At 49.0% G+C, this 18,386-nt stretch overlaps 1 protein-coding gene across 6 annotated transcripts; it reads right to left on the bottom strand.

Moving 5' to 3' along the window:
* Window positions 1-228: 228 nt before the first annotated feature.
* Window positions 229-18,341, bottom strand: LGALS2 (galectin 2). 6 transcript variants are annotated; one of them, XM_056482236.1, is made up of 5 exons: window positions 18,238-18,341; window positions 5,847-5,952; window positions 1,740-1,822; window positions 1,369-1,528; window positions 229-419 (listed from the first exon to the last, which is right to left on the bottom strand). In XM_056482236.1, exons 2-5 carry the CDS (start codon window positions 5,850-5,852, stop codon window positions 273-275), a joined length of 396 nt encoding a protein of 131 aa, XP_056338211.1. In that variant the 5' UTR covers window positions 5,853-5,952; window positions 18,238-18,341; the 3' UTR covers window positions 229-272. The 6 variants fall into 6 exon arrangements, with proteins under 6 accessions (XP_056338211.1, XP_056338212.1, XP_056338210.1 ...); XM_056482237.1 differs by having other exon boundaries at window positions 18,078-18,316; XM_056482235.1 differs by lacking the exon at window positions 18,238-18,341 and adding an exon at window positions 9,988-10,122.
* Between the last annotated feature and the right edge of the window lie 45 nt (window positions 18,342-18,386).

Below are 18,386 nucleotides of genomic sequence, written 5' to 3' on the forward strand. Positions count from 1 at the left end.
AACCGTTTCCCAAGCAATCATATAGTGTCCTCATCCTGAACCCCACCTACAGCCTGCTTTGGCCTACCCACTATCCCTTCAACCCCACAGCCTGTTCTGACCTGGAAGGTACCTGGCATTATCCAGCAATGGCTTCCTTGCTATTGGTGGGAGAACCTGGGGCTTGTCAGTGGCTTGCACAGAGCCACAGAGCTCTCACAGAAGACAAAGCAGCTGGAATGAGCAGTCTTCCACTGGCTTGGTTTTTTATTAGAGCTAGGAAGTGGTGCCCATCAGCTCAGCCTGAAGGAGATAATCTTCAAGCCCCCGTGGATGCTTACATAGTTGATCTTGCGGTAGCCATGCCGGTTGGGGAAGTACACTTCATAACCATCCGGCAGTTTCACACGGAATTTGTCTGACAGCATTTCAATGAAGAACTGGGAGAAAAAAGAGAAGGAAGGGCAGGAGTTGGGGGCAAGGGAGGTATTCAGAGGTCAGCATTTAGTCAAAAGGCCTGACTGTTACATAAGAGGGTCAAGCCTGTCCAGTGAAACTTCAAGCAAGGTGCTGGGGGTTGAGGTGAGGGCAATTCAGGAAATAAACAGCTGATATCAAGGGTCTAAGCAAGAATATGAATTATGACTGAGGACAGGATCTCTCCTGAGGCTTTGCTGATAAGCATGCACAGGACAAGTGTGCATCACTGGTCATTGCAAACTAAAGGCAATGTTCCCCAAAGCCAGCACCTCACTACCCCTTCCCCAAGAGCCAGTTCTGTCTGAGGAAACAAGCTTTCTCTCCACAGCTATAGGAACTGGACTACTAAATGCAGCCCTGTTAATGATTTGAGACATCAGATAACGTGAGGCAGCAACTAGAACAGCATCTGTAGCAGGAAGAAAGAAAGGACAGCGTGGATCCAGGAGTAAAGAGGACAGAAGAGTTGAGGGAAAGGCTTTTGAACATAGCTCTAAGCTCTAGGTTGCCTTAAAGCCTGTGTTTACATTGGAGGGAGGGAGAGAAATAAGGTACACAGCAGCAAGATCCTGCTTCTTGGAGACTCTTTACTTTCATACATGCCCCAGGAACACTCACCTGCTGGGCAAATGAAGGGACCAGGAAGCACTTACAAAGTGAGATAGACAGGACTCACATAAAATTCCCAGAAACAGCATTGCAGTTTTGAACGAGGAGTGGAAATGACAATCAGGACCAAAATCCCAGAAGACAAGGGGCCATTGTAAGGGAGCAGGAGGTATTGGGTGGGACCAGGAAAACTATGGCATGGGAATCTGCTAACCAGGAGCCTCCCCTCACCACACATCCCTCACACCCCCCACAGCCAGCACACACACCCCATAACCCATGCTGGCACAGAGCCCTCACCTTGACAGTGGAGCCCTTGTAGAAAGAGAGGTGGTGGTCACGATGCTCCGTCTGCCAGCGATCGGAGCACTTGGAGTTACACACGATGACAGACTCATTGAAGCGGGGATTGAAGTGAAGTGCCAGATCTCTTGAGTTGCAGCCAAGGTTGATGCTGAAGCTGTAAATGAGCATGAGGAAAGTCATATGCATGGACAGAAGAGAGTCTTGGAAGGCTTGAGATCCAACACATGTCTCTGCACCCAGTTCCTCCCTCAGTGTTGCAGGTGGCATAACAATGTGCTATTTTGTATCTGGCAACCCTGGAAAACCACCTTCCTCTACAGCCCACCTTCAACCCTGGCATGCCAAGGTGGTTTCTTTGCACTTACCCAACAGTATCAACAGGTATTTTGCCCTTCACCTTCAGGATGTTCCCAGGCTTCATATCCAGGTTTAAGATTTCAATATTTCCCTAAGAGAGAGAAAAATAGTCTGTGGGGCTCCTTCAGCCATTCCTCCTGACCTGCCACTGCAATTGAGAGGGTGCTGCTTGGAGTCATCCCAGCCAGGATATTGCTCCTAGCTGGTGCTCCTCTCACAACCAAAACCCTCCATGCTGCAGGTCTTGCATGAACTTCTCATTCAGTAAGAGAAGGGTGGGCTGAGTGAAGCCCACAAGAGAGAAGAGACATCAAAGAGAGAGGAAGCAAACACTGTCTTGACCTCAGCAGAAGGAAAATAAAGCAGGACAGCAGAGATACAAAGAGGGTTAAAGCAGAGGGGCACCATGCAGGGTTTGGTGGAAAGCCAATGCTGCCCAAGAAATGCAAGTGGTGAGAGTGGCTATGACTTGCCAGTCTCACTCAGCTTTGCTAGGCTGATGACCCTGGGTGACAGAGGACAGGAGCAGCAGCCCTTACAGGCATCTTCCTCAGAGGGTAGAGTAACCAGCAGGGAGACACCAGCACAAATGCTTTGCACATAGGACTTTACAGCCCTAAATTTCCCTGTGGCTTACACATTAACATGAGCCCTGCCTCTGTAAGCTCCAACAGCTGCTATTAAGCCAGAAGACTTTGATCCAAAGAAACAGCTTCCATATGTACATGTCTCACTAGGGATTCTGGGAAATATAAGCAAATCCCAGCCTCCTTGGTGGGCTCCCAGAAGAAAGACACACAGCCCTTAGAGGGGCTGCTTTAGACATGACACAGGACAAACACCTTCCCAGCTGACCAAGGAGGTGTGACCATGTTCACCTTGTTCCTGTGTGTAACAGCTCACCCAAAAGAACATCCCAGCGCCTTCCTTTTGTGGCAAGGGGCAGCTCCAAAATCCACACTAAAATGGTCTCCACCATCCTTCCCCACACTGCTCTGAGGAAGGGCTCAAAGGGGCTTGGAGGAGAGGACAACCAACACATCTCCTCCAGATGGCATGAGTTATGGAGTGTCTTTGCAGGAGTGACATAGTGGCATCCAAGCTCCTTCCCTTCTTGTGGCATTAGATTCAGCTGTGTGGATTGCAGTACTCATGTTGGAGCTCCCTGCAACCTCCCATCCAAGCCCCATCTAGACCCAAACCTTTTAGCTTGAGGAGCCACACACTTGAGGAGGCCACATCAGGTTCAATAGTCCTATCCTCCCTAACACTCAGGTATGGCAATGCTGGCCTCACAGGGGAGTATCATCCCTGCTGTCTTCTTCCCAGTTAAGAGCTACCATGCAAGTCACTTGACAGTGTCCCTGATTTGTAAGACTCCAAATGTCAAGTGGAAAAGGAAGACGGAGGAGGAGGTCAAGGCTCAGGAGATCAGTGGTCCCTCAGTGCTCCTCCCAAGCCTTACAGAGGGCACTTGAGTGCAGTCATCCTGCTGCTGCACAGACAGCTGGGAGACAGCTTCTACCCTTCCCTAAAACATTATGAAGAAAGGAGAAGTAAGTGTTGATAAGTACTCCTTTCCTGGAGGTGCTTCCCACAAGCAAGGGGTTGTAAAGTCCAGCAGGCTTGGGAAATTTGTTTGCTGTGGAGGACACTGAAACTGCTGGTGAAACTTCCATGGGCTGAGCATGGAACCAGCACAAACAGTGCAGGGGATGGTGTTATCTGGCATTGGGTCTATCCCACCATGCTGCTGTGTCACTGCACGCCTTCACTGCTCCCCTGCAGCCATCACAGGCATAATACAGAGCCCAGGCTCCCCTTCTCAAATATTGGAGCAAAACTGAATGGCTGGCTAAATTGCACAGTAATTCGCTTTTTACCTAGGGAGTAAGGATTTGCTGTTTGGAGGGTATGCTGGGTATTTCAGTCTCATATACCCATGAGAAGGGAGTCTTCTACAAATTTAGGCAAAAGCAAACAAGCAGTAATTGCTTATTTTCATTAAGTATAAACATATTAAACCAAGGCATCTCTTTCCAACACAGTTTATAAATGCCATACTTATTAACCTTCATTACTTGGTTAAATTTGTAAACAAAACTTACAGATATATACACAAATTAAAACTTGCAAACCATAGTATGCACAAAAGCTAAAAATCCCTGTGGATGATCAAAGCTGGAATAGGAGAACCCTCAGCTCTAGGTGCAGTTTCTATTGTGCAGGATACCTATAACGTGGCAAAAACCATAAAACTGAATTGCTCAGTTTCTATCTAATCATTGAGTAAACAGGAGGGCATTATCCATCTGACAATAATTGCATGGACTTTTCCAGAATTGTGCTCCACTTCCCAAGTGTAATACAGAAAACTTTAGTTTTGTAACCACACTATCAATACCTGTAGCAGTGGGTATTGTTAATCTAATCAAATCTTGGTTTAGATTTTGGCTTTGCTGTGCTGGTATAAATTTGACAGACTCACCAGGGGGGTTCAGGTGGCTTCCCAGATGTTGCTCCAACCCATCCCATATGGCACCCACAATTCCCTATTTCCTGGGTGAATTCATACCAGGCAGGTATGTAAATTTGGTCTATAAGTGGTTGTGCCACTGCTGCAGTAATATTCATGGTGCCATCCATTTGTACATGATCTTTGGCATTTGATACAAACACTTTCAGCCTACCTGGAAGGCCATGAAGGGGAGAAGTTAATCTGGCTGGACTGACAGGAGCTACCATCAGGAATCGCCTTAATTGATGTCTTTCACACATTGCTTAAACACATGCTGCCTTTTGCACAGAGGCTGCCAGATCTCAGAATCCTGTAGTTTTAAACAGCAGTAGGCTTTCCTGTGTCCTGTGGGTCTCTGTCCCCAGCTCAGTAGGCAGCTCAGGCAGTCGATGAGTAGTTATGTTTATCTGGGGTAGTAGTTAAAAATACTCTATGTCACCAGAATCTTTCTGCCTCTTCCTCACTCAGCAAGATCTGATCTCTGTCCATAAGGGAAACTTGTATGCAGTTTTGTATTCCCCTGAACATCTAGACTGTTCTTCCAACAATGTATCTTACTCTGCGGAGAACAGTAGTGTAGGTTTCTCCACCCCCCTCACTTGTAGTTTCTATTTCTATTAAAGGCTGAACTTTTATTGCTTTTGGGTAGGTTCAGAGTCTGCCTATAAATCATAATCACTGTACCAAATGTCCCCATCCTATGTTTTAGGAACCTCACAATATACAACCCTATAGATATGCTGGACTGAATTAGAGGATGATTCATGTGGGATTTTATCAAATAGTTTACCTAGATTTTTCTGCATCTGTTTTTCTCATCTTTGAGCTGCAGACACTAGTTTTTCTAATTGCTCATTTTTATTTAAAATAATATCTGCTAGTTTTTACAATTTCTCCTGTGTCTCTTTCTCAAAAGACAATGCTGTTCTAAGAACCTCATTTTCTGACTTCAGAGTTATAAATTTTACACCTGCAACCCTTTTCAGGGGGCAGAAAGCTTTTGATTTCCTTTTGCACGCAAGATAAACAGCCTCCCAAAACTGCACCTTCTTACCTTTAATGGGTAACTTACCTTTTCCTCATCCCATTTTTCATTGTAAACGAGTAATGTGATCATCTGTATATTATCACAATTAGTTTACACTCATTTCAACCCTGGAGGAGAGAGGCAACTACCTCTCTACTCTCTCCAGTAGAAAGTAAAACTTTAGCTTTACCCTGGCCACCATTGCTAACAGTTTTTCCGTTGGTCTCCCTCAGAGACATACCAGGCAGGAGAAAGCTGTCACTCACAGAGGGACAGAAAAAGTAAACTAAAAGTTGGGTCAATCTCCCTTAGAGGGTCAATCTCCCACCAAGTGGGAAGAACAGTAAAAGTTCAGAACTGTTAAACACACATTGGGTCAGAAAATGGCAATGCCAATTAAAATGTTACTATTAGCTGTTGAAGTCTTCTGCCCAAATTAAGGTGCAAAGGAGACCAAATGCCAGCTCAACAATGCTGACTTTATTCTACAAAATTAATCTTATACAGAAAAGAGAAAGGGAGAGAGAAAGAGAGAGAGGAAAAGAAATAAGGCAAGTAGAAGGTTGTTACCTCCATGGATCCAGCAGCGTCGCGTTGGTTCTTCTGTGCCTTGGGCTTCTTGACGGTGGGGTCTCACCCAGTTCATTTTATTTCCTGAATAAATCTTATGCAGTCCCTTATTTGGATAAAAAGCAGAAGTACAAGTGAGTTTCTGTTCCTCATTAGCACACGAGGCAAGAATAGGCATGGTTCTGCCATTGTACATACTCAGATCTTAATTTGATGGGCACCAGGGGTCTGTTCTGGGGGTTGTGCAAGACAAGTACCTCAAAACCCAAGTGTCCCCAAGTGACCCCACTTCTTGCACTTGCATAGTAGTTCACTTCTTATCTAGCACACCACAGCTGAACTTTGACCTGAACTGCAAAGTCAAACCGAAACATTGCTTCCTCTGCGAGTTATGCATCGGTGCTCATGACTTTTTTCTGCAACAAGTTCACCACCAAGCCCTTGTTTAAGGCATATACTGCAAATTACTAACCCTTTCCTTACAGCTGCCTGAGAGGGAGAGCAGCACGTGTCTTTTACTGTGTCCAGTTCTGGGCTCCTCAGTAGCACAAGGGAAACATGGAGTTCCTGGAGCTGCAGGGATGATGAAGGGGCTGGAGAATCTTTCTGATTACGAAAGGCTGAAGGAGCTGGGCCTGTTCACCTTGAGAAGAGACAGCTGAGAGGGGACCTAGCCAGTGTCTATCAGTATCTGAAGGGAGGGTGTCAGAAGGATGGGGCCAGGCTCTTCTCAATGGTGCAAGGCAATAGGACAAGAGGCAATGGGTAGAAACTGATACAAAGGAAGTTCTACTGGAACGTGGGGAAGTGCAGGTGACCACACACTGGAACAGACTGCCCAGAGTGGTTGTGGAGTCTCCCTCACTGGAGATATTCCAGAACCATCAGTATGCAATCCTGTGCAATGTGTTCTGGGATGATCCTGCTAGAGCAGGGAGGTTGGGCCAAATGATCTCTTGTGAGGCCTTCCAACCTGACCCATTCTGTGCTTCTGTCTGAGGGATGAATAAAACTACCCGTGGAGAGTTGAGTCACAAGCAGAGCCATAAGTACCACAGATGTAAGAATAGGCAGAGAGGGAGATGAGCAGGAAAGAGCCATGAGTTGCTCAGAGAGGGGCCATGAGATTTCATCAAGATAACATTCACCCCTTCCTACAATGCTCAGCAGGGGCGTTCACCCCCCTTTTATTTGCCAATGGGAACAATAGTGGGAAGCCAGGCAGCAATTCTGCCAGCACTGGCGACTTCCTTCGTCTGCAGAGCTGAGCCTCCATGTGGTCAGACACCAGCCCTGTGCAGATGGCCTCCCTCATGCAGGGGGATGTGCTCCCCACATCAGAAGGGGATAAGACTTTAGGGACCCCGAAAGAGTCAAAATTTTCCACTGCAGTTGGGGAATTTTGGAGGTGGCAATTGGGATGATGAAAGGAGGGTGACAGGGACAGGTTGATACTTCCCTGCTGACACTGCAAAGCAGAAAGCCTGGGGAAACAATGATAGCATGGGAATGTAAATCCCAAAGAAAGAGGAAATCCGGCTACAGAGCATCTGCAAAAGAGGTGGAGGATCTGTGCAGTAAGGAAAACATAAACAATAGCTGTGGAAGCTGGCAGCCACTGGTGCAAAGGATCCAGGAACCCTTCACTCCCCAGAGAGATGATCCTATAATAGGATACCTAATTGGGAGTACCTCTCCAGGGCCCCCAGGATTTTTACCCAGGCCACAGGGCATTTGGCTTTTACTGGTATGGACACCCATGTTCACATCACTGTTACCAGAGGAGCATCTGCTGCATTCCCAGAGAGACAGCAAAGACCCAAAAAGGAGTCACTTGGTGTGAGGGTGGGGTCCACATGCGACCCAAGGGCAGGGCAAGCTTCCAACAGGGAGCAGGCAGACGTGCAATTTTGCACGGAGAAAACAAAATAACCCCAAACACATTTTAAAGAGGGAAGAGCCTAATGCTAGCATGTTGGCTTTCAGCCAGAAGGATGGCAGGGCAGGTCCCCTGCAGAGTGCCTTCACCCCACAAAATGCAGCAGCTCTATTTGCAGAGGTCTCACATAGTAGATTTTGGGGTCAACCATCTTTCCCAGCCTTCCTGCTAGTTCTGAGGTGACCTCAGACCACAAGGAGCACCTACAGGACCTCAGGACCCTTGGGGTGCCTGCAGGCAGCAGCACCTGATGTACCATAGCCTAGAGCTGCCACCTGTACCACAGGGCACCCACACAGCTGTTGAGAACAGACTGAATGCCATCCTTCCCAAGGATGCCAAGATCCTCAGCAGCATAGTTGCTGGCAGCAATCTTTATTTTGTTTTCTTATTTGGACAGGAGATAAGCCAGCTAGGTGTGAAGCCCTGAGGAAAACCACAGACTTCCCCACTTCCCAGCCAAGGTAGACTCAGCTGTTAGAGGATTCTCAGGGCCTTTTGTGGCAGAGACAGCCCCCAGAATCCACACCAGCACACCAAAATTGTCCCCACCATCTCTCTCAACAGTGCTCTGAGGAAGGGCTGCAAGGGGCTCAGAGGAGAGGATAGCCAGCACTTTCTCTCTAGACAACGTGAGGTAAGAACAGTCCCCTGCAGGACTGACACAGGTCACCACCAGAGATAATGCTCAATCCAGAAGGCATGAGGAAGATAGAGAGATAGAGGAAGGCAAGGCAGCCATGCTGGGTGCATGGATGCACGTGCCACTGTCCTCACATAAACCCAAGCTCTGCAAGAAGATGGGAGAAATCCCTTCAGCACTTTCATGGAAGGTTTGGTACTAACTAGGCACCAAAGAAGTGGCACTGGAGAATGACACTGCAGCACAGATAAGGTGCCTGTCCCATATTGCACTCCAGGCACCAAGGGAGCCTGTGCCTTGGATCAAGCATCAGTGTCTGCTCAAGGCAAAGGCAGCTGGAAAGACCAACCATGCATTCTTTCTTGGAGTAGCAGCTGCTTACTCTGCTATTATTTCCTACTGCTTCATATAATTTGTACTCCACAGCAAGCTATTGTCCGCTTCCACTGGCTATTTATTTCCTTGAATAGCCTCTGGGGAAAGATTTCAGTGCGAAAGTAAAGAAAAAAGAAAAACTCTACACAATAAATCTCAAGCAGTGACCTGATTTAAACCGTGTTGTCTGACCTCATCTGGGCCCTGGTTGCAGTTCCTCATGGCAGCTGTGATTAAGCCCTGTTTCTGCTTTGATTTCCTCCTTTCATTAAGCCTAGGGGGGAATGACCCCTGCCTTAGAGGGCTGTGGGGTGGATTTTCAGAGGCCACGGCTCAGGATACTACTGAGAAGAAGCTTCCACCACCTCCCAATGGAGATGCTCAGTCCTCCACCTGTCAGTACAGAAATTCCTGTATAGGACTGGCTTCCCCTTTAGTCAAGAGGTGTTGGTTGGCCTCTCAGCAGAGAGTGCTGCAACCTACACCCAGCTGATCCCAGAGCTCTGAAAGCCAGCCAGCTTCCTAACAGAGGAGAACCGAAAGAACAAAGTGTACTTACCTCAGCCAAACGCTGAGGTAAGCAAGAAACTGGGTAAGCAGGTCTGTGGATCCAAAGGGTGTGTGCAGGAGAGAATTGTCCAGGAGATGCAGGAGAAGCCAAAGCAAGGATGAGCACAAGGAAAAAGTGCCCAGGAGCACTAAGCTCCTGCCTAAGATGTTACCAAGAGTGGGATGGCTCCTCTAGAGAAAGCACTGAAGGCTCTGCATCCAGATCAAGTAAAATGGGAAGGAACAAAGTACTTCAAAGTACTGCAAAGAGGTTAACGTCCTGTCACCTCTCCTGGCTCAACTCCCTCACAGTGCATCATCCAGAGCACCTATGGGAAGTACAGAAGTAGCATCCATGATCTAAACCAGAGGGCAAGACATTAGAAGCCATCAGCATCCATTAGGCTCTCCTCAAACACCACCCCTCTTCAGCTGTAGGGTGCAATTTTTCTTCCTTAGGATGTGGGGGGAAAAGGAGGAGGAAGGACAAAGACAGCTGAAGAACTAAAATGTGGGGAGAAATCCCACACCTTTCTTCAGGGCTAGGGGCAGCAGTGAGAGAGGGAATCTGCATCAAGCAGCTGAGCAGATCAAGAGCACAGGGAAAAAGCAGAGCCTCAGACTCCATCTCTTACCCTCCTCTATCAGAAGGGTGGTGGTGCCACAGTGGCTGGCATCTCCCATCTCCATAGGGGAGCTCAAATGTGCTCTGATGGATGGCTTCCAAGTCCATTGTACCTTTGCAGGGCATGTCTCTCTCAGGCAGCTCTGAAGTCTGTGGAAACATTTTTGTGTGGTCTGAGTTGTGCACAGGGAAGAGGAGAAAGGTGGTTCATTTGCAAGGAAGTTGGTTTGTAAGGGGTTGTTTTTATCAACCTAAGCAGATAGATAAGTCATGTCTCCTGGGTCCCCAGCTTGGCTGAGGGGCAGGAGAATGAACACAACTGGCAGAGGGGGAAGAAGAGAGCTCAGAAGACTGATGACATGCCACCCAGTTCCATTTCCAGACTTCATTTCTCTAATTCTTTCACTCATAGATGCATGCCAGGAATGAGGGTTGTGGGAAAGGCTTTCAAAAACACGCCTGGAGATAAAAATTTACTTGTGTTGAAAACTTCCCTACTGAAGAAAAGAGAAGATGTATAGAAAGCTCACAACTTCCCTCTCTCTGGGACTTCTGGGATCACTCAGCTTTACCCACACCTTCTGGATGAGATATTATTAGCTTAATGGGAAAAGGATCTACCAAAGAGCCCTCCACAATGGATCAGCTTAATGAGATCTTATGGTTCACTTGCATGTTCCACCAAAAGATCAACATCTACAACAGTTTTATCATACCATTAAGTGAGGAAGACTCTCATCTTAAAGTTTCCACAGCCACCAAATCAAATCAAATCAAATCACTGCAAATCTGCGAAAAAAGCTAAAAGGAAGCTGTGCTCCTCTAGCTGATATAGCTAGAGTATCGAAGATGCTGATTTCTTATCACACCAGCTACTATCAGCAAGAGGTACTGAGGCATTTGGTGCCTCTGGAAAAAATCAGTCCTTGGGTGGGTCCAATTAAGCCTGAAAACCAGAGGCATTCAAAGAACAGAAGCCTTCCTGCAGTAGAAGCCATGGGATTTCCAAGATGCCCCAAGCCCAACTTTGCTGACTTTGAGGGGACCATTTCCCACCACAGAGACAGCATGAGACCAGCTGGCTGGAACTAGAATAAGCAAAAAAGAAATGCAGCATTGCACCATTATACAAAAGGTCCTTGGGGACCTCCCTCCACAGAGCAGCCATCCTGAATTCAACCCCACAGCTCAGCAAGGCAAGAAGTGAGAGTGACTCCTGAGTCTCCATCCTGCACAGGGATGTAGAACTCGCTTTCAGTGTGCTTCTCACGGCTTCCAGCACTGATCCCAGGCAGGTTGGACAACTCTGAGGACTTGCAGGAATCTTTCAGGCAAGCAGAATCCATCTGAGTCACACGCACGAGGCACAACGCCAAGGGTGGCTCATCTACTGGAAAAAAAAAAAAAAAAGAGAAAGAAATGCTAAGGGAGAAATAGCAAGTTTTGAAAAGCCACAAGAATTAACAGCTCATAGGCTGGAAAGAAAGGGAGCAAAAAAAAAAGTCTGTTCTCCCATGCTCATGCCACTAAAGCCAAGTATCCTTCATCGCCACTGGGAAGGAGTAAGCCACCTTACTACACATCAGCTTTGAGAGCATCTGAAGGGGCAACCCACCCTGGATCTAAGGCCATCACTGAGGTCTGCAGAGGAAGGGGTTGTCAAGTCAAAACTATCTGTTGCTGCAACATCAGCTTGAACAAACTCCCTTTGATGGCACTGCAAAATGAAACAGTAAAAACCAAACCAGATGGACATGGGAAAGAAAAGCTGCCAAAAAATGGCAGCCCAAATCCCCAAATGACTGACTCAGTGCAGGAAATGGGCATCTAAAGAGAGACCTGCAGGCATCTGAAGATCTAAGAAAAGATCAGGCCCACACAAATGACTCTCTGTATTCCTCTTCTCCCACTTTCCAGAGGGAAGGGCACCAGAAATACCTGAACCTATGGACTTTCAGACTGAGACACAGGGAAAGAGCCGGGCCACAGCACTGCCCTGAGATATTTCATCTCCACAAGATACTCCAGGGAGTAGGGCAGTGACTGCTTTGCACTGATGGGACACCTAGTCTCCCTTTCCAGCATACACTGGGCACTAAGGGACACCCCGTCCCATATAAGCACCCTGGCCCTTCTCCGGACTGTGCCCATGAGCCTCTACTCTTTTTTCTGACCCACATAGCCAGTAGTACATAAGCCCTCATTGAGCACAGTGGATGTTTATTTTGCATTCCCAGCAGTCATGCCAAGCTCTTTGTTCTCTCTGGCTCTCTTTCCCTTCCTTCCAGCTTGTGCCTTTTCCTGCTGTCCTTTTTTTCCTCACCACTGGCAACACACAGGGGCCAGAACCTGGCTGTGTCTCTCTAGCTGTCCCTAAGTTTCTTTGTGCTGCTGCCCTCCCAGAGAGTCCCCCAGCATCAAAATAAACACCAAGCTTTAATAGCAGTCAGATTCCTGGACCAAGGATGCTTTCTCCAGAGAGGGGAAAAGAGTATTCGAAACTAAATGCCTTCAGTGCGACTCACCCCAGACTAATTTTATCATATCCCAGGCTGAATAGCCTCAAACAGACTCAAACAGACTTCCCAAGCTAGGAGATCTGATAAGCACAATGTGAGGACAGGTGGCTGCACTGCCAGGCAAGTTCCCATCTGCACGCAGATAGCTTATCTCTTCTGTCAAGATGGGACACACATCCACGGCACAACAGCAGGGAAAAGCTAGTGGAGACCTGCTTTCTGGGCCTGAACATGCACGTAGCACTGCTTGCACCATTCCTGAGGAACATCTCTATTATTCACTCAGCCTCATTAGGAAAGGGGTGGGAATCTTTCCTGAATAGCTCTGTCAGACACAGCTTTCCTGAGAGCTGGCTCAGGATGAGCTGAAGAAAGCCTTGCACTAGCTCTGGACACCAGCAGGAGAAGCACAGCAGTCAGAAGGAGCAAGTCTCATAGCCCACTGTTGAAGCATCCTGTGACACCACAGCTTTTAACACTACCAAATCCCAGCACACACTCTCCTCCTGAAATTCAGACAGAGCACTACTGCTGGGAACCAGGCTACTATAGATGCATGTTAGAGGAGGAGCAGCCTCTGTGGAAAGAGGAACAGCCTCTGCTAGGAGCATCTCCCCCGCTTCCAAGATGAGGGGGCAGCAGGGACAGCAAGATCCAGAAGCTGGACACTGCCTTTGAAAAGCCTGCAGAGCTGAGGGGAACAGTTGAGTTGTTTGAACACAGCCCCTCCAAGTGGAGACAAGGCAGAGGCTGGTCAAATGCACCTGCTCCTTCTTCTGGCTGGGGAACGTCTGTCAGTAGCACATTAAATGGGGGATACATGAGCTCTGCCCTTTGCTGCTCCCTGACTGAGCTCCCAAACCTGATGTACCTTGGGGTGGCAGGGGAAATAGGACACAGGTGTGTGTGCATGGAAAGTTCTTCCAGAAGTATGTGCTCCATGGGCTCCTTGTTCTGCCAGCCTCAGGCAGGAGAGCCAGAGGGGCAAATTCAATGTGTTTATGTCCAGGAGCAGGCCCCCACACTGCCCTCATTTGCTTAGGCAACATTTTCTCCTAGTATCTCACCCACCCCAGATGACAGAAGGTCAAATGCAGCCAATGGTGCATAGCATGGAGTATTGGACACTGAGTCACAACCCACAGTTCAGCCATACCCAGCAGACATAGCATTTCCCAGTTTCAGTCTGGCACACACACTCTCATCCCACACACTCACCCACGACCTGTTGCATGACATTCCCCAATCTTCAACGAGGGAAATGCTGAAAAATTAGGGGATAAATATACCGGCTGCAGGTGACTTCACTTCAAAAACCTGCCTTCTGAAGGACCTGGGCTTATAGGGTATAGCTGTTTCACCCTTGGCTCTGAAAGCCAAGGAGCAGAACACAGCTCCCATCCATGGGGTTAAAAGCATGGCAACAAGGCGCTGTTGGGATCAGTCCCCAGCCCACCCTGTCCCCAGCCATGCCTGGGTGCTGTGGCTCTGCTCAGAACCAAGGCAGAGGGGTGCTCTCAACTGCACAGCATGAGCCATCATCCTGAGGCAATGCTCAGGCCCAGCCCTGCTCCTGTTGCACTTACTAAGACAGATGAAGCCAGAGGGACTAGAAAGGAGCCTATGAAAAGCCAGGTCCACCCTTGGGAAATCTGCGTACGCCAACTCAGCGTCTCCCTCCCCCTCCTCTTGGGTCACAGTTTTCTTTTTATCCCTAGCTGCACGTCCACCGTGCCCCAGCACTGGGATCACTCTGCCCTGCTGCTCCTCACCATCACAAGCAGCGGGGCAGGAGCTGGCTGCAGTGCCAAGTGGCAGGGACTGAGCAGCCAGGCTGGAGGGAGGGCACCGCAGGACTGCCTCCTCCTGCTGCTTCACAGCCCGGACTTAAGCCAGCACTGGAGTTTCCTAGGGAGCCTGAGGCAGCTGCAGCCAAAACGGGATTGTTGGCAATGGGGGATTTTTAAACCTGGGCCAAAACCCATCTATTCAAGCTCATCATGCCACACTTGAGCCAGCTGCACGTGCATTCAGCACTGGGGCACTCTGCAGTGGGAATGCCTCCTCCCTGAGCCGCGTTGGAAGAGAGGCTGCACACGACTGCATCTCTGAGCTCCGCGGACAGCTGCTACATTAAAGATCCCCAGCAAATGCTTCACTAAGTCACACCTCGTTGTCGCCGCAATGCAGGGATGTGCTCATCATCCAGGCTTGGGGATTTGCTGCAGCTGGGCTCCCCGATTTGCTTCAGGACACCTAGCTTCATGTTGCCAATTTCTGCTCAGATCACGCTTGGGTGCCTGTGAAAAATGCCTTTGCAACAGGGTTTTTCTTCTTCTCCCTCCTGCTGTTCTTTAGAGTCAAACTGTATCTCAGCAAAATCCAGGCTCTTGAACTACTTTTTTCCCCCCAATACCTGTGCTTTCTAATCGTGTCCCTTCCATCTGCCAGCTACAACACTGCAAGCAAGAGGTAAAGCAAGAATGGGTGAATCTGTTCACATTTTCCAGTGCCTCTGCCGACTCCTGAGCACCGAGTGCACAGTATTGGTCATGGATCTGTTCCAGTCTGGAGCTGATCTCACCAGCAGTGCTGTGAATGACTCCATCGAGGCTCCCCCTTGCGGGCTCAGAGCCCTCACTGCTCACTTCAGCCCCATAAATTCAAGCAGCTCTCTCTAACCTGGCAGGTCTTCCTCTCCCTGTTTAGCTTCCAGCTACAAAACCTACCATCCCCCAAGTCACAGTTACAACAAGGACTTCTGCCCCATCAGTTTTATTTCATCTTTGCCTGCTACAGATACAGTTCCTCAGCAGCAAGAGCATTCCCATACTTTTAGAGCACACCCCAAATGCCCCGGATTTTGTTGGAAAGAAGCTATCAGCATCAGCAAACCCATTTGAGCCTTCCCCAGGGTGTAAGCAGACACTCCTCACACTGTCCAGAAGGGCACTGCTGCCTGCTCAGTCACGGGATCAAGACACCCCTTGGTGGGAAGCAAGGCTTGAACACATGGAAACAGGGAGCTGCAGAGCTCACCTCTAACTCTGGTATTTGCTTCTCTCGCTTGTCTCGCTGAGCCAGTTGCTCTAATGACAGAACCAATGCGAAAAGGAAAATTGGTATACAGAGGTCAAGGCAATTCCCCAAAGGAAGAAATTAAATTATACCCCCATGCTAACCACCAGGGAAACTGAGGCAGCAAGCATAGCTGAGTATTTCCCCAAGCGTTGCTTCAAGACATGCTTAATTGTAGAGGTCTAGCCAGCAGGTTTTCTGATCCCTTATCCAGCATCCTGTTTCCTCATTCTGCTCCTGTAGCTGCAGAAGGATGTCTTTGATCACCGGGGACAGGTCTTCCTACAGCTGAAAGGGAAACTGCTGAAAGAAATGGAAGGGAGCAATCCTGGTGGATGATTGCATACAACAAGAAAGTGCTGCATATGAAAGGGAAGGAGACATTTCCTATTAGATTAAAAGAGCTCAAACCTGCTCTCCCTCTAGAGAAGCATGTAACTCTATACTTGCCTCCCTAATTGCAACCCTCTGCTGGGAAAGGTGCTTAAAACTATTGCAAAAGGAAGGAGATTAGCCAAGGTCAGGGAATGGCAGGGCGGCAAATCCAGAGGATTGCGTAAAGAGGTGCATGGTCCGAGGTGCTGCTAGGAGAGGTGCTGCCAGCTTGTTCCAAGAGAAAGTAGCAGAGTGAAAACTCAGCTAACCTCCCAGGAACTGGCTACTGGAGTCAGCCAGGGCAGGAAAACAAAAACAAAAGAGCAAAAAACAAGGAACAAAAGACTACAGTACCAAGCTTCAGGAAAGTGAAAGGTCTCTAACAGAACACCTTGCCAAAGAGAGAGGAATGTGATGGGGAGAGGGCAGCTCACAGCCTGGGCCAGAGCTGATGACCCAGGAGGAAGCACACACAAACACATCTGAAAAACACCACAGGGTTCACATAAACACACACGGCAGAGAAATAAAAAAAAAAATGGGACAGAGAGAGGGTGACAGGGTGGCTCTGGCTGGCAGAAGACAACCTTGGTGGGTGGAAAACCCCTCTGCCAGGTGGACTGGCCACTCCTGTGAGGCTTTTCCTTCCCCATGGAGAGGGACTTGGCCTGTTTGGGATTCACCTCGAGTGCACAAGCAGCAGGAGCGTTTGCAGGCAGCCACTCCCCTGCCTGCTGGTGCCCTCTGCAGGTGGCTGCTATAGGGCTGGACAGCCACGGACTGCACCCCTGTGCCAAACCTGGGACCTCATCCCTCTTCCAAACCTGGGACCTGCATCATTCTGTCGAACCTGGGACCCACACCCCTGTGCCAAACCTCGGACTGCATCCTTCTGTCGAACCTGGGACCTGCACTCCTGTGCCAAACCTGGGACTGCATCCTTCTGTCGAACCTGGGACCTGCACCCCTGTGCCAAACCTGGGATTGCATCCCTGTGCATACTCTGACCCCATGAGCTGTGCTCATCTAAGCCTCTGGCTTGCACGCCATCACTTTCCTCCGCAACTGGCTACTAGCTAATTATAGCTGCAGTACTTTCCCTCTGGAGCGGTGTTAATTACAACTTGGAGCGCCTCGCTGAGTCCAAACCTAGCTTAAAATTCCAGCTGTCGGTAAAAATAAATCGGGGGGAGAAAGATTGTTCCTCACACATCATCTAGCCGCTCTTACTGGGAGCAAAGATTCAGATTCCGATCTCTTTTTCCATTGGCTGCACTTTGGGTCCCAGTTATATGGAAAGCAGATGTACCAAAGGGGAAAGAGGCTCCTAAATCTGTGAGAAATAAAAGCAAGGTCGCAGCTGACAGGACTGTTCTGCACGAGTTCACTCGCCATTGTTCGCAACCAGCCGAAAAGAGGTGCAGCCTTCCATTCATTCTGGACTTGGTAACCACTGGGCGTTGCCAAAGAAAGGAAAACAAACAAGCCTGAGACTCAGACAGACCGAAACCTGAGCAAAAGGGGGCTGTGAAAAACACCAGCCTGCAAAACCTCTCATTCAGAGGCATCGCTGTGGGGGATGGAGCCATGCGTGCCTTCTATGCAGATCGTACATGACCTGGAGGGCTCCTAGAGATGACTTCAGGATTCTCAGAAAAATCAAAGGAATAGTGACAGGCCGGGCTGACTCATAAGATTAAAATAACCTGTGTAAAACGTGCCTGAACACAGCAAAGGGAAGGATGTTGCAATTTTCTATGAAAGGCACTTTAAAAGGGCTTTGTGATGCAAGACAGTAACAGTTAAAAAAAGAGCTACATTCAGGCCCAAAAAGTGCTTTTTAACGACCAGAAAGCCTTTACCAAAACAATGGCTATCCATCAGGAAAAGCCATTAGGTGTGACAGCAGGGCAGTTCCCTCGTCAGCGGGGGGATTAGCGCTGTAAATGAGTAACCCAGCACGGGCCGCACTGTGCCCTCACCGCCGCCTGCCCCAGCCCTCACCCTCACACGGGCGCTCCCCAAAGCTCGGGGTCTGAAAAGCAGGAAAGCAAACTGCGAAAGCAGCGAGCGGGGGAGAAGCCGTGCTGTTTCTGCCAGGATCCCTGAGCACAGAGAAGACAGGCACCTGTGTTAGGTGTCACGGTTGGCCTAGATCACCAGAGCCACGCGGGGACAAACGGGGCTTGTTTTCCTGGGGCGCTGCCAGAAAATCAGCTGCTATTTAAATACAGTGCAGGGGACCGCGCTTGCTGCCATTTATATTTATACTTATTACTGGTCGGCACCTGACCCCAGCCTGCCGCCTCAGCCCAGGCGGGCGCGCACGGCGCATGCGCCGCACCCGGCGGGCCCGTGTCCTTTTAAAGGACATGCCGCTCGCCGCCTGCCGGAAGTGCCCGGTCTCCGTACCGGAAGTGGCTTCACCTGCCAGTAA

The sequence above is a fragment of the Oenanthe melanoleuca genome, chromosome 1A (genome assembly GCF_029582105.1).
Source record: "Oenanthe melanoleuca isolate GR-GAL-2019-014 chromosome 1A, OMel1.0, whole genome shotgun sequence".
Classification (NCBI taxonomy): Eukaryota; Metazoa; Chordata; class Aves; order Passeriformes; family Muscicapidae; genus Oenanthe; species Oenanthe melanoleuca.